This window comes from Mustela erminea, chromosome 3 (genome assembly GCF_009829155.1).
Source record: "Mustela erminea isolate mMusErm1 chromosome 3, mMusErm1.Pri, whole genome shotgun sequence".
NCBI lineage: Eukaryota > Metazoa > Chordata > Mammalia > Carnivora > Mustelidae > Mustela > Mustela erminea.
This window is the reverse complement of record NC_045616.1, coordinates 137,138,584-137,154,562: the sequence shown is the minus strand read 5'-3', so window position 1 is coordinate 137,154,562 and position 15,979 is coordinate 137,138,584. Positions and strand designations below refer to the sequence as shown.

Sequence of the window (15,979 nt, the reverse complement as noted above, 5' to 3'; positions counted from 1 at the left end):
AGGGTGAAGTCCTAGCTCCCCAGCCTCCCCACTGTGGGCCTTGTTTTTTTCATTTTTAAAATGGAGGGTACACACACACACACACACACACACACACACACACACAGAGCTTTAAGTCTTCTTACAGTTTTCAGTTCTGGGACCACGGCACCCTGTTTCAATGCTCATTCTTTCATCCTCCAACCTCCATTTTGCCATTATCTCATCTGAACTCTAAGGAGACAGGGATTTTTCTTCCTTTCAGAGCTCATTTTTTTTAAGACTTCCATTTGCATTCTTTTTCTCAACCCCGTGAGCCAGACTATTTCGTCAAATACCTTCTGCAGAAGCACTTAGCTCTTTCTTTCAGCACTACTTAGAAGCAGCTATTGAAAAGTCTTGAACCGTGCCGACAGGCACCAGGGGAGACCTGTTGATTAGCAAAGAGGAGAGTCTGCTTCCAAGCTTCCTCTCAGGATAAGAATAGGTAAAGAATGTCACTAAAACCGCCATGGGTAAGTGACAGCTTTCCTTTTGAGAATGCCTTTAAAACTTGTAAGAGACATCAGCAGCCTTTGGGAATGGCCTTAAGCTTTGACAGATGCTGTCATTTTGGCTGGCACTCTGAATCCCTGGGGCGGGGGGCGGGGTGCGCTTCTTGTCTGGCATTTCAAGAGATTGCAAAAAGTATTCTCCCCCACCCTTCCCCACTGGGAATTGGTAAACAATTCTACCAGCCTTATTTTCTTTTAAAATTGATAGAAGAGCTGTTGCTAATAGAGCTAAAAGAACCCCTTTAATTAAGCACCAAGTGATTGTCTGTTTAGCCCAGCTCTGATAGTGTGAGATGCTTTTCCTCACAGCCAGACAGCACCGCGGTGGGAGGCATGGGAAATGCCGATTCTATGGGGGTGGGGTGGGGTGGGTTTCTAGTTTTGTTTCCTTTGACTCCTCCCGTTTCCACCCACCCCCATCTGTTCACTTAAGAATGGTACAGCCTTTCTCTAGTTTCCTAGTTTCCTTGCCCCTCCTGACCTTCCACCACCCACCTCCCACCCTGACCCCTTGAACCTGGTGCACAGCTGCATTTCCTAATTGTTTGCACCGGAGAATCTCGACAGTGGCTTCCTCCCCAAGGGCCACGGAAAACATCTGGGCACATTGTCTGCAAATGACAAAAGAAGGAATTTGGCAAACTGGAAAGACAAGGTAGCCAATTTGAAGGACAATGTGATGCCGATCAGGGTAAGAGGGCTTCTTAGTTTGATATTGAGATGCCTCCCTTGCTCCTCTGCCACCTCAGATGAAACTCTAATATTTTGGTTTGAAAAGATAATTTTTTTCTTAGAAATCAGTTATGTGGGCACTTTACAAAGGAAACTGATTTCAGTGTCAGCCTGGAAAGAACTCGCTCAAGAGTTGGAGAGTAAGGGCATCTGAAAGAATAGGAATAATTAGGTATCTGAGTCTTCTGCTGAGGTGGGTATATATAGCAAGTGAGGTCAGAAGGTGAGTACAGGGTTGATGGTTCTATAGAAATCTTAGGCACTCAAGGCTCTGAGAACTAGTTTCAATGCATTTATTGGTAGTTTATTTGATTTTGTTTAAAAGCAAAACAAACTTTAAAAATCTCTATCACTAATTATTACTCAGACTCTGAAGGCTTTTTCAATAAACATTTCCTCCAAGTAGGCTTTGGTTCCACTAAGTCAAATTCAGCCCCTGATTAACGATAGGCTTTATATTCATTTCGAATCCTAATACCTGGACAATCTGATCAATCATAGCACCTACCCAGCAGACTTTTGAGAAAGAAGATAAAAATCCCAGAACTCACTGATTGGCAGCCTGTCCCACTGGGGAGCTCCATCTTGTAGGGCCCTACGTTGGTCAGGCCAAGTGTGTAAGGACTGCACCCATGGTAGCCTCCTCTACAGAGAAGAAACAGTGAGAAGATGGGGTTAAGTTCATTTTTCTTCAATTCAGTAGAACACCATTGACGTGCAACTCCAGTGATTTCTAAGAAATCTTCTAAAGCTTTGCCAGGAGAATTTACTTATTTGTTTTTTTCCTGGGGTCAGAGATTTGAAATGGTGAAAGGAAGCTTTGGAGAACATCTGGGCAGGAACTCTGACCTTAACCGATGCCCTACTGGATTCCTATATAGTAATGAGACCCATCTTTCAGCAACGTGCCAGAGATTAGGTAGCCAATGAGCATTAATCTTCAAGGTAGTCACCTTGAGAAGCCAAGTATTAGTTCCTGAGATGTGCTGCTGCACAAATTCCTCAGAAGCCACTTTATTTGGCGTATAAAGATCACAGGTTTTGTTTCTTTTTGAACCCAAGACTATCATATTTTGTCCATATCATTCTCATCACCAGTCTTGGCTTCAAAGGGGTTTTGATGGTTCCCCAAATCAAAGTCACTCTGACACGAGGATTTACAACTATTAAGACCATTCAAAAGGATGGTCATCTATCTTGAAGGAGGAGATATGAACGTGTGTTGAACCCCAGTAACACATGCCTGTTTTGAATAGATCAACACTTATCTGGACATGTATATTCTGGGATGTTTATTTGGGTAAAACATCAATCACTTTTTTTTTCTTGCTGTGTTTCTTTGTTAACAAATGTTTCCTTAGTTGCCACATGTGCATTTTATATGGATTATGCAGTATTGGACATGCTGTGGTATTCCATCTTCTTTTGAATGGAGACAGAAATTATGGCCAGACAGGTGACAGACCAGGACTACTTCTTCATTCTACCTACTTTGAGTATAAGCTGCTCTTTGACATAAACCTTATTATAAGAGCCTGTTTCAATGTGCTATATAAAATTACCCTGAGGACACAACTGCAAACAAAATGCTTAATTTTCTATTATTTTAAAGCTAGTAGAGTTGCCAAGGGTTTATAATGAAGTTATTAAATTATCAGTTTTCAAAAGTCACCCAAAGAAGGAGAAATATACAGGTTAAATATGCATCCTCTGCACTTAAAGAGAAGAAAGTTAAAGCCAGGAGCGTCTGTGGGTGTTGACTCGGCATTTGTTTTGGTCAATACCATACCTTCAAAGTAAAAAGAAAAAAAAAACACAAAAAACTGACATATGACTATCTCTTTAAATTTATAGGAAAATCTGTGACATAACTAGTACTCCAAGCTGTTTGTTACCCCAGTCAGGGACCCCTAACTTAGGGACTTCTAACTTGGATCAGGCCACTTTAGATGGGTTTATCCAGTCATAAAATTCACTGGACTGATTATTCCCTAACATGTAAAATTAGAACAATACTCCTGGGAAAACCCCCTTCCCCTCCAGGCTATGTTTTAAAGATGCCCATTTGGTACTGGAGTAAGTCAATGTTATTGAGGTTGAATATTTCAGGGCGTGATTACCTGAAGGAAATAATGTCTGTGCTGTTTGAGTGTGCTCTGGCCATCAGCATGGCTAGATCATTGGCCTCTGAACCACTATTCACCAAGAAAATGACCTGGAGGGAAACAAGACACGTGACTTCATACGTTCATTTATTTTCTTATTACCCAATTAATCTGAAATTGCTAAAGACTGTGTGTCCCAGCCTCTAATTATTAAGGTGAGTTCCCTGTAGACAAGCAGTCCCATCCCCGGATTACTATGTTAACTCTACAGCTTTTTACTGAACAAGCTGCTAAGTGCTAGAGATACAAAAATGGCCAAGGGATCATCCCGATTGTGAAGCATTCCAAGGTTTCACTGGCTCTCATCAATGTTCTGCAAAATGCCAAGATAGGAAAACCCGAGGCAGGATATGGAATGGTTAGTGGGTGAGTGCGTCTGAGGACTGGATTGCTTAGCCTTGAACTTCAACCACCTGAGCTCTGAAGGCTGGGACAAGGCAGGCCCCTTGACTCTGCAGCCTCACGGGATAGTCATAGCCTGTCTATTCAGTGTGTGTGAATATTGAAAAAACAAGCAAATGAGGAAAAAGTGCAGCTCCTCCTGGTTAGAAGAAAAGGGAGAAATGAGGGCACCCGGGTCCTCCGGGCTCAGGGCCTGTACCCCTACTTCTGCTTCTCCATGAGCATGACTGGGCTGCACTTAGGTTGCAGCTGGTCCAGCTTTCTTCAGCTCTATAGTAAATAGAGAATCTAGAGAATACAGAAAATAATCCTAACAGCCAACCCTGGGTGCTGGGTACTGTTCTAGGTACGACATATATTAGTTCAATGAATCTGGAAATGCAAATCTTGGCCAACACTTCAACATCTCAGTTCAGTTAAAAAGAGACCTATTCAGTCATTTTGGATGCAGAAAACCATCTCATTTAGCAAAACTATCTCAGTGCCTCCTATGTTGAATGGACTGAATGGGATTTAATTTTAGTAAAAAATGGCTCCACTCTGTAAAATGAGCCATGCAAATGACTTTGTAGAGGGGCCCTGGAGCCAAGAGAAGGAACTCCCCCCCTCCCCCAGGAACACAGAGGAGAGTGTCCAGGGAGGAGGGCTTGGCTTCTGTGAAGCGACTTTTGTAGACCCGTGGCAGAGGCTGGGAGGTGACGTGTGAACATTGGCTGGCTTCACCAGCGATTCTTAAGTCCTTGACTTCTTGATCCCTTTCAGATATGGCTATTAGCTCACTATTTCAGATGCTCAAAGCATGGACCAGATTCGCTGTTCATATTCTTGCTTCCCTGGGATCATGAGACTCCTGTTCCTTTGAAGAGCATCGTACCTTTAGAGGCTCAGGAAGAAGTGCCGAAAGCTTCTCTGCAAACTCGTGGATTGGTGAGTGGAAGAAGAGGGAACTTGTGTGCCACAGGCGGCTCAGCTGCTTTTGTGCCACTGCGTTCACCTTCCTGGAGCAACAGGAGAGCAGAGTTCCCCATGCTGCTGCTGGCCATGTTCCCCCCAACACACACACACTGGCCATTGAACCCAAACATGGGGCTACTTCTCAAATAGTTTCAAGAGGCTCGTTTCATCCACACGTGGGAAGAACTCTAACCAGCAGAGCTGGTTAACCAGTAGAGCTGTCTGGCAATGGGATGGGTGGTCTTGAAAAGTTGTGGGTTCTTCACCAAGGGAGGTGTTCCAAAGGAGACCAGATGTCAATCTCTCAGGGATTGTAGAGGAGAAATTCCTACTTCAGGACACAGACTCTCTTTTAATTAGGTTTCCTTATTAAATATCCTTTGAACAGTTTGGAAACTAGAGATGACTAGGTGTAAGACTAAGTGTCTTTTCATTTACTCTTCTAAAGAGTTATAGATCCATCATGCATGTGAATATAAGGACCACATTTCTTTCTTCAAAGGAGAGTCAAGGATCTGATTCCTAACAGTGGTCAATGTTGATGCACATTTTGTGACTCTGAAACTATACTCTGTCAAGGATCAGAGGGCTCATGTTGAGGGTATGTAGGACCTGACTAGGAATACCTTGAAGAGACAGGCCAGGATGTTTGAACTTGATCTAAAGGACAGCAATGGCTAGAGTTAACATACCAGTTCTATTTGTTAGTAATAGTTGTTCACACATACACACACATGCAAGTTCGGGGCTAAATAAATAAATAATGAAGAATTTAAAAAAGAAAAAAAGAATAATTTGAGAAATACCAGATCAGACAGATTTCTTTACTGTAGGACTTGCCAGTGCCTTTGTTAGCCAAATACCCAATGTTTCTTCCTAGGAGAGAGATGTAGTTTAAAGTGTTTTTAAAGCTTACTTTTTCATGAGATGCTTTACCAACTGACCTCTCCTGAAATCAGGGTTCCACGACTCACTTTAGAAAATTGCAGAGTATCAGTAAACTCAAACAGAAGAGGTGATTGATGAAAGTGTTGTTCAGTGATATAAACATGTGAGCCATATGAAGGTAGGACAGATCAGGGAAGGCTGGTAATGGTGAGGCCAGCCAGGAGGGCAAGGTGGCCTTCCAGGTGTGGGAGGAGGAAAACTCCTAGGAGGCCGGGAATTAGTGGGGTACCTGTGGCTATTAGTGGGGGAATTAGTGGGAATTAGTGGGGGGCCAGTGGGAGAGGCATTTCAACAGAGGGAAAGCTAGACTTTGGAATCAGGTGGGCTCAGGGGAGTGAAAGGCAGGGACAAGTCAAAGATGACCTCACCATTCTTGCCTGTAACGTCGGGGAAACTCCAGGATGAGTCAAGAGATGCAGCCAGTGGCTGCCAACTCCTGGCAGAGGACCCTTGCAGATTGGGAGGCTCATGTGTGTGCCTTGAATAAATGAATATGCAAGTAGAAACAGTATAGTGGAGGGTGTGAGGGGTTTGGCCTCGGTAAGGCTGAACTTCAGCTGACGGTGGACTATCATGGAGAGGGGTGGGGATGTCCTAGATGCTGTGGGAAATGTGGGGCATCCTAATGCCCAATCTGGGTTTATTGGAGTTAGGATAGTAGCTTGGTGAGGGGTCAAGGTGAAGAGACAGAGCTGGGGAAGGCTGTGGAAAGGGTCGCTCACTGACCAGGAATGGCCGCATTCTATAGGGGAAATAATAAGGCACGAGGAGGTTATAGAGAGAAGAGCAGAAGGCTAGGGAAAGGGTCAGGGTGTCAGAGGGCAAGCTGCAGGGTCAGAGCGAGATCAGGAGAAGCACAAAGGTCATGAGCATCATTGAGTGGTCGACTAACAGGGACAACACCTATCATTATTAATGAAATCAAAATTTTTCTCTCTTTTGTTTTTCTTACCTTCTTTCATGCATGCTTATCACATATTTTAGACCGCCTCTGAATTTTATTTTACAAGCTCCTTTGGACCTCACATGGGTTGAGTGCCTCCCAGAGACAGAAGCAGGAAGGAGAGGGCTGTGGGAGGAAGAGGTGAGCCTAGACCCTGGAGGTACATCTTGCTCCTCCCACCTGACAGCTGCTGAAGGGGAAGACTTTCACTCCTACTTGACAGAAGGACCCAAACTTACTCAGTTGATTTCAGCTTGCTGCTGTATGATGGTCTTACTTGAAGTGAGCTTTGTTGGATGGATGATTAAAGGCAAGAGCGAATAGGCAGGAAAATGGGAGAGTGGAATCAAAAGTAAAAGAACCATAGAAGAACCTGCCCAGGGTATCTGTGTGGGTGGGTTGATGACGAGGGTCCAGAGAATCCCAGGATTAACGGATTCATGCATTTCTAATGTAAATTTCCAGCTCTGATTACTCCTCTCTTAGCATCCTTTCTTTCCTCATCCATCCATCCATCAGTTAGAGGTGAGGAAGATCCTTTGGCTAGAAGTGATTTCTCGATTCATCATCCCACACCTGACACCCAGCCGCCCCATGGGTTTATGAGGACTACTTGTCTTTCCCTCAGTACTTTGCCTCTCTCTGGAAAGCTGTCACTAGTGAGGACAAGTACACACATACAGCCACACTCCAATCACGTGGTACACGCCTCATGGCATGAGAATGAATAAATCTTGCATTGCCGAGAAAACAAAAAGGGCAGTGTTAAGATTTTTTTGTTACCCAGGAAATAGGTAGGGAGCACGGTGGCCATAAACCAGATATGCCTAAGGAGAGACAATTCGGAACCAGAGTTCTGAATCACCAACGTGATCACTAGCCGGATCTCCATATATTCTCCAGGAGTGAAAATGCCAGAATTTTAAGGATACTCACGGGTGGCAGTGACCGACACTGACAGTGACAATCCCAGAAAAGAAGTCCAGGTATCTGTTTCCCTCATAATCAAACAGCCATTCCATGTGACCCTGGTGAAGCAACAAAGGCTTCGGGAAATACGCTGCCGACATGGGAGCGAGGTGTTGACTGTGGATCTCCAGGACACGTTCATAGGCGAGGGACTGTGGATAGGCAAGATTTAAGGGTTTAAGATTTCTTTTGTCCTCACCTTCACATTTCTTACAAGATCAACAGCAGGGCCGAATGCAGCGTCTCGCCTCTATGCTGACCGAGCATAGGCTGCCACCCTGTGCCCACACCTGGGGGTATTTGCCCCACATCCTCCTTGCCCAAGGTCCTTCCTTCCTCTCCAGTACAGGAAATTATTAATGTGGCCCTTTGATCCCTTTCTAGATCAAATATGAAGAAGGAGGCTGAAATTTTCTACCTTTCAGGGGAAAGCCTTGTCTTTGAATTCATGTTAGCTGTAGAAAAAAATATAACGATTTTAGAAGTAAATGTGGTAATGTTCCTCCCTCCCCCCCCCCACTTCCTCCCTTTCTCTCTCTCTCTCTCTCTTTATTTTTCTCTTCCTTCCTTTTTTCCTGCAGTTTTTTTTTTTAAAATATTTTATTTATTTATTCGTGAGAGACAGAGAGAGAGAGAGAGAGAGAAGCAGAGGCAGAGAGAGAAGCAGGTACCCAGCTGAGCAGGGAGCCCGATGAAGGACTTAATCCCAAGACTCTGGGATCATGACCTGAGCTGAAGGCAGAGGCTTAACCATCTGAGCCACCCAGGGGCCCAGTTTTTTTTTCTTTTTGAATGAAAAGGAAGTGAAGTGCTGGTGGTGTTCATGTTCTGACCAGACTTTCTCCTATCCTTTTCTTCGTTATGGGTACCTCCTGACTATTGATTCTACAAATTCTAACCTAGGAGTATTATGTAGAACAAAGCAGATGGAAAGGAAGAAAGGGAAAAAGGGAGGGAGGGAGAGAGAAAGAAAGAGAAGCCCAATATTTCTTAGTCTGAGAGCAAAATTACAATTTTATATTTTGGACGGGAGGACTCCTGAAGGTCAGATCACACATTGCTGTATGAGAGTCAAAACAACATTTTACTTATTTTCAAATTTTTTACTTTTTAAAAGATTTTAAAATTTATTTATTGGTCAGAGAGACAGCAAGAGAGGGCACACAAGCAGGGGGAGTGGGAGAGGGAGAAGCAGGCTTCCCACAGCCCGATGTGGGGCTCGATCCCAGGACCCTGGGATCATGACCTGAGCCGAAGGTAGACGCTTAACAACAGAGCCACCCAGGCGCCCCTCAAAACAACATTTTAGAAAGCAAATGTGTAGTACCACCTTTGTGATATATGTCTTTGTATGTCTCTATCTATACTTACATCCCTGTGACAAATAGAAATAGTCTCCTTCTTGTAGTCTTGGTCTGTCTCCGCTGTGTCCCGCACATGCACAATTCACACAACATCACTAAGTGGAGTAAGAGGGTTCAGACCATCCCAGTGACTTAAGGGATAGAATAAGGTGTGAGGGCTCAGTAGCAGGCAGGGCCATCTGTCTGTCTTTCTCGAGAAAACAATTAAATTAGCCCTTTCAAGAAGAACCATTCCCTTGGGTTTTCCTAAAATTCTGACTCTTACCTGGTATTTTTCAGGTGTGAAGTCACAGGGAGGCATTCTGTGTTTTGTATGAAGACCAAGCTTGGTCACAGATGTCCGGAAAGCACCTATTAAAGGTGAAGTGAGTTAGGGTTCTCAATTAAACCTCAAACAAGCCTGTTTGGAAAAATCACCTGTATGTATACACAATCTGAACCAAGATCTGTAGGCAACTTCATTTATTCCTTAGTTTAAAAGAATAATTCAAATCGACATTTAGTTTGGATTTAAAAAACTGGGGTATCTCAATAACAAGTTATTGGGAGGAAGAAAGGGAGAGTTTCTTTCAAATCCAGTCCACAAAAGCATGGAGGATATTTGGGGGAAGTCCTCTTTTTTCCCACTGTGGTCCCTCATGAGCTCCTCCACACCCTGCACGAGGGATGACATTTCTCTCTACTGTCCACCAAACTTCTGTGCATTCCTGGAATAGATCTTCTTTATAATAGAGGCACTTTTTAAGCCTTGAGTGGCATAGTGCCCACACCCTGCTGCCAATCCCAGTTCCTGATACCAGATTGGACTTCAGTAAACAAGACATGAGTTGCTGTTGACTATCCTTGTAGAGAATGAGGAGAGATAGGTGTTAGGCAATGTAGTATACAAGACCAGTGCTCTAACCCCTGAGCTATGGAGCCTAGGCAATGTAGTATAATAACAAATACACACAAATAGGTCCAGAAGACAAAAACCATCCTCCAAAACCCAACACAAAGACCACGACAACACAAGACCAGACCATCGCAAAGTGAAGATAAAGTGAGCCAGGGGAATCACTTAATATTTGGAGCTAGAAGGGGCCTCAGATTTTTGTTGTTGTTGTTAAAATGCTAACTTTATAGGTAAGGAAACCAGCCCCAAGTGGTAAATTAATTTGCTTAAGTTCACCAAGCTAGTTAGCGGCAGAACAAGAATGAAACTCCAAATATCTTACTCCCAGCCTACTTCTCTTTTTCTCATTCATTGGCCACCTTCTCCTCTCCTTTCCAGCACAGGTTTTGACCTGTCGTTGGCAGTGGGATGGGATAACGGAGTTACAGAATCTCATAGTTTGGAAGAGATGTCTAGAGACCTTGTAAGTACTCTTAGAAAAGAATACTGCTACTTTTGAAGATTCAAGGTCAGTATCAAGATCATTCTACAGGTGGAGAGAGCTGAGAAGGTCATCCCTCTTATTCAGCACAAAGGTTTGAATCCATGGATGAGATGTTGGTGTTTTGTGTAGTGATGAAGTCATAGTCCTGAGCAACACAATGAACATTTGTGTTTTTATTTTTTTTTTTTTTTTTTTTTTTATTTTTTTATTTTTTTTTTTTTTTTTTTTAAAGATTTTATTTATTTATTTGACAGAGAGAAATTACAAGTACACTGAGAGGCAGGCAGAGAGAGAGAGAGAAGGAAGCAGGCTCCCTGCTGAGCAGAGAGCCCGATGCGGGACTCGATCCCAGGACCCTGAGATCATGACCTGAGCCGAAGGCAGCGGCTTAACCCACTGAGCCACCCAGGCGCCCAACATTTGTGTTTTTAAATGAAGCTGGAAAGTAACAGCTCTGAATATGGTTTTCTTCCAAGAGATCTCATTCACTTTTGTCTTCTAATAATCACTAATGTCGTTAATTTGCTCTTACCTAAAAAACAAGTGACTTTAGGCTATCCATGTATTAAAATGAGAAAAAAAAATAACAGTTTAAGTTTTCTGAGAATTTCACCTTTTGGAAAGCTTTTCATTGTGTATCTCTGCATCAGTTACTCTTTTGAAATGGAAAAAAAAATATTCTGAGTATTTCTAAGAATTCAAATTCCCTTCACTCTTTCAGTCCTTTTTTTTCTACCTGCACCATTGGAGCTGCCCATTGAGAAGACTCTAAGTTCTCTTGACTCCAAAGCTATAGGGATTATGAAAGTTAGTTGGGGGTGGGGCAGAGTTGGGGAGAAGGATTGGATAAAGAAGAGCCCAAATTTCGAACAGTCAAGGCAGGTTTATTCAGTTCTTTTTTCACCAGACTGATAGGAATGTGATAGTGGAGTGAGGGATCCAAATGAAATACATAAAATCCTGTTGGAAGGAAGGAAGGGAGGGAGGAAAGAGAGAAAGTGGGAAGGAGAAAAGAAAGAAGGAAGGAAAGGAGAAAAGAAGGAAGGGAGGAAGGAATATTTGGAAAGGAGGAAAGGAATTAGTCAACAGTGAAGTCCATCTAGATGACAGCTCCTAAGTCTGCTGCCTTTCGTAGCTCCTCTCTCACCAAACAACCCCAACTCAAAACTAATAGTAATGATAGTAGCGGATGGACATACAGAAACCAAAGGCTTTTCTTTATTTGGTTTTCATTATTTGCTAGGAAAAAAAAGCAAAGCCTAAATATCTGGATATTTGCCTGCGTTCTTTGTTCAAAATAGCTTCTGTTTTGAGGATGACACAAGAGTTGAGGGTTAATAAACTTCCAGGTTCTGGGAGATTGTGGGTGAGCACATACACACATGGAGGCTATGTGTGTGTTGGGGGGTGGTGGGGGAAGACAGACCCAAGAGAGGTGGGGGAAGGGATAACTGAGAAGTGGGGTCATAAAATGGAATTGCAACAGAATTGATCTATTTCTGTATAAGCATTTATTGGGGCTTCTTTGTTATTATAACTGATCTAATGTTGCCCTTTTAGGCCTGATGCTAAATACTGATGACAGTTAATGATTTTCATCCAATTCACCAATTTTCTCTCCACTTCACCTGCACAACCCAAGACATTTAAAGGTGGAATTCTCTTTGGAGAACACCACTGCCATTGTATAAGAAATGCAAATTATAAATGGGGAGTTGGGTTTAATTTTCCAGCTACTTAATTCTCACAGAGTTCCACAACAAAGTTACATTAACTTGGTTTTCTTTCCCCAAAGTATCAAAATACTATGATCATAGTATCAAACAGTGAAAATCTGTTGGGGCAAGATAAGGGAGGGAGATCAATTTTTGTGAGCATTTGGAAATTCTGGGCAGAAATTCTTTCTGTAATGGTAAAGAGTTTTCTAAAATTCATAAACAATTTTCAATACAGAGGGTATTTAATAAGATCTTCCTACCCTTTCAAATAAAAAAAAAAGGTATAAATTATTTTGTAATACACAATGAACATAGTTTGCAGAACATCAAGGTGATTGATTAAAATGCTAACGATGCCTTATTTCTGCATAGCATATTAGGTAACTCTAAAAAAACTTGTCACTCCAGGTCCCTGGGATGCTCAGTGGTTAAGTGTCTGCCTTCGGCTCAGGACAGGATCCCAGGGTCCTGGAATCGAGCCCCACATCCGGTTCCCTGCTCAGCGGAAAGCCTGCTTCTCCCTCTCCCACTCCCCCCACTTGTGTTCCCTCTCTCGCTGGGCTTCTCTCGGTCAAATAAATAAAAATCTAAAAAAAAAAAACAACCCCAAACCAAGAAACTTGTCCCTCAAGATATCTCATTTTCATAGGATAGCCAAAGAATTAAGAAAGGAAGATCTTATTCACCTAAGGACCAAGGGAGGGACAGATTACATAAGGGACATTTGCAGTTTCGAGAGACTTTGGTAGGGCTGAGGGCTAGAGAGGCTGTCTCCCATGGAAGCATGCTGAGACCATGTTGAAGTGTGGATGAATCAGGGGCTGTGGTTGGCGGGGAAGAAACATTATGTCGTCTGCTTCCAGACCCAAGACGGGATCCTTTTCCTTCATAAACTGTTTCACGTTCTGCTGGGAGTTACAGGGTACACTTGGCATTGAGCTAGAGCACTAGGTCCCTCTGAACTGTGTGCTCTCATTGACGGGATACTCACATCAGGTGCCTGCCTCCCACCAGTGAGGCCAGGGGCACAAGACCTCCAAAGGATGAACAAGGTGTCCCCTCTTTAGGATGTGATGTCTTGAGCAGATGCCTCGCATTGGGGGGAATGGCTGCAGACCCTCATCAGAGCCAAGACCTGCTTCCGAGGCCGTTCCTGCAAGGAGGGATGCTATCCCTGCTGGGCCCTCCTAATGTCTCCTCACATCCACTCCTGCCCATCTCCTCCCCCTCCCGCTGGTTCTTTCGGTTCCCTCCCTCCCTATCTTTCCCATCAGGGTCTTTTCCTTAAGCGAGGCAGGGTGGTTGCTGGTGTCCACAAGCAAGAAGTTTGCCCGAAACCAAGGCTGGCAGGTCCATCCCTCCTCTTGGAACTTTTGGGAGCAGGCCTGCCTCTCCTGGACCTTTTCAGGGGTTCAATCAGTTCTGCAGTTGGCGGCAAGGACTGCCGGGGGCAGAAGACCTCCCTTTAGGGCCCATTTTAATACTTTTCTTAGAAAAAGCTTTGCAGGAGTCTTGGGAAGTTTCTCAGCTGGAAATGGGCACCATTTGCCATCCATCAGCCCTCTGGCACACCCTTCCTTGTGGCAAAGTAGGCAGACATGGGAAAATGGTACCTTCAAGCACACAGCCCATCTCCCTAGAGATGATATACTCTTAACGACTATCATTAGTAAGGAAGAAGGCACCTCGGAGATATTTTTTTTCTTCTTTTATCTTGAAACAAGTTTCTCCTATAACTCTGTGGACATGTTTAGCCCCAAGTGCCCGTGCATATCAGACATAGGCAAGGCTGAGTCCTTGACCCACACGTATATCATACAGACTATAGGCAGGTGTTGTACAGGGATGGTGACATGTTTATTTCGCCTGCCTGGCCACACTTAACACCTGGTGATCTCCCCATCTAAACCAACCCCTGCCTCCCTCTTCTCCCATTTTAATTTTCTATCTTCCCACCTTAATTTGGTTTTATTCATCACGTGTATCTCTACTGGCTGTTTTCTATGTATTTATCTGTTGGTTTGTGCTCTGTTTCCCCAACTGGGATACAAAACAAAATCATGGCTTTTTGCTCCCCCTCCCCCCTGTGGCTCTGTCCACCTGTGGGTCCCTAGTAGGCATTCAGATACTTTGCTTGCATGTGTATCTTGCACAGAGTGTGTTCCTAAGAAGGGGGTGGCCAATGAGTGTGTGTTAGAATGAACAAACCCAGGCAGGCGTGTATCTAGGTACAATAGGTCAGAAAGTAGAAATAAAGGCCCAGAGTTTCTTGAAAGGGCAGGTGGAGCATGGCATGGCGTTCATGTCTACGTGGCCTAAGTTTGCAAGAGGACCTTCCCTCTGTAGTTTCTCGGTGCAGCTATGTTAAGAAATCCCCAGGACTTGATCAAGAAGATTTCACCTGCAAGCTTCACCTGCTACCACCATCCGCCCAGCTCCCCAAGGGCCAGGGGTTAGGCCAGGAAAGGGGAAGGGGGGCAGAGAGGGCACTCTCTCCTGCTTCATCAGCAGCTGGTACTTGCAATGTAGCATCCTCCTTATGGAGCATAAGACTCTGGGTATAATTCTAGCTCCTTCTCAGAAAATGACAGGGTTAAATGATATTCTGGCAAAATCCCATGATTGAGGAAAAGAGAAGCACAAATAGGGTTGGAAGAAGTGTAGGGAAGGAGGGGCCTGGTGGAATCATTCTGACTTAGAGTTAGAGTCAGACAGATCTGGGTTTAGATGGCAAGTTGTCACTTCTGTGTTTCTCTCTTTGACCAACTTTCTTAATTGCCTTTACTCTTCTGTCTCCTCAGCTGTGAAATGGATTAATAATACTCACTAACAAGTTTGGGTTGAAGATGAGAAGAGATAATCCTCTAAAGCATGAGAAGTATTAAATTTGAAAGAAGAGCGACTGTTGGGAAGATACGAAGCAAATAGGAGACAAGGAAGGAGACAGAAAAGGGAAAGATGAGAAAATGAAGACCACATTGATCATAATGGGGGAAGGAAGAGGCTTTCCTGTACCTGATTCGGGCCTGTGAGCACACGGAAACCTGCAGACAGCTGCTTACACTCACGTTCCGTGAGGGGAATTGCGGAAGAGGTGAGGTCCAGGGAAAATCACGAGCACAGAAGAGAGACTACGTAAAGCCACCAATGGCTGGTGACCCCAGGTTTTCTCACATTTTGGGTCCCCGCTGGAGAGAGAGTCTGAGTGGAAAGAGAGGGCTCAGGGTCTAGTCCTAGCTCTCGGGTGTCTCTGAGGAAATGGCTGCACTCCTCTGAGTCTGTTTCCTTGTCATTGCTTGAGGTGATGGTACCACTTCCTGGGGGCATGGCAGGGGCAGAAGGCTTTGTGAGGAGGCTTAATGCCTTCCAAAGTCATCGGCCTTGAGTATCTATTTATTGCAGTTAACAGTTAGTCATGAATGGCTTTCCTTTTATTTCTCCTTTATAATACAGCTAAGTTACCACATTGTTTTCATTTGGAAATTGTGCATCTTGGGTTTTATTATCCGTGGATTTCCGTTCAGGCGGGGGGCAGGGTGGGGGTGTAGCAAAATGTTGGGCTCGAACAAGGCAATGGATTTGCCAGGGTGAGGACTGCTGGGTCAGATGGCTTCTCTCCAAGCCCCCATGGCAGGCTTAATCCCAGAGCCCCAGGCAACAGGTTCTGAGCTCAGCCCAGACCCTCTGGCCAACCCTCAGCTGACCCACGTGCCCCTGGTTTCCACTTACGGCTCAAGGAAGGACACATCTTGGGGATCCTGGAAGAGGAGGTCTGCAGGTACCAAGCTCTCAGCAGGTGTCTCCAGGCTGGAGTCATCTCTCCCCGTCAGAAAACGAGCCCCTGGCGAAGCAGGTCAAAGGAAGGGCTCCAA

At 44.3% G+C, this 15,979-nt stretch overlaps 1 protein-coding gene across 2 annotated transcripts in view; it reads right to left on the bottom strand.

Moving 5' to 3' along the window:
• The window catches only part of AGXT2 (alanine--glyoxylate aminotransferase 2), a 34,493-nt gene extending 18,514 nt beyond the window's left edge, over positions 1-15,979 (bottom strand). For both annotated transcript variants that reach the window (XM_032337629.1, XM_032337630.1), the window contains exons 1-7: positions 15,837-15,979; positions 9,276-9,361; positions 7,614-7,798; positions 4,707-4,830; positions 3,386-3,480; positions 1,817-1,910; positions 1,051-1,144 (exon numbers count right to left, since the gene is read on the bottom strand). In XM_032337629.1, the coding sequence (XP_032193520.1) occupies positions 1,051-1,144; positions 1,817-1,910; positions 3,386-3,480; positions 4,707-4,830; positions 7,614-7,798; positions 9,276-9,361; positions 15,837-15,924 (766 nt within the window). In that variant the 5' untranslated portion in view covers positions 15,925-15,979. The remainder of the gene's footprint in view (positions 1-1,050; positions 1,145-1,816; positions 1,911-3,385; positions 3,481-4,706; positions 4,831-7,613; positions 7,799-9,275; positions 9,362-15,836) is intronic.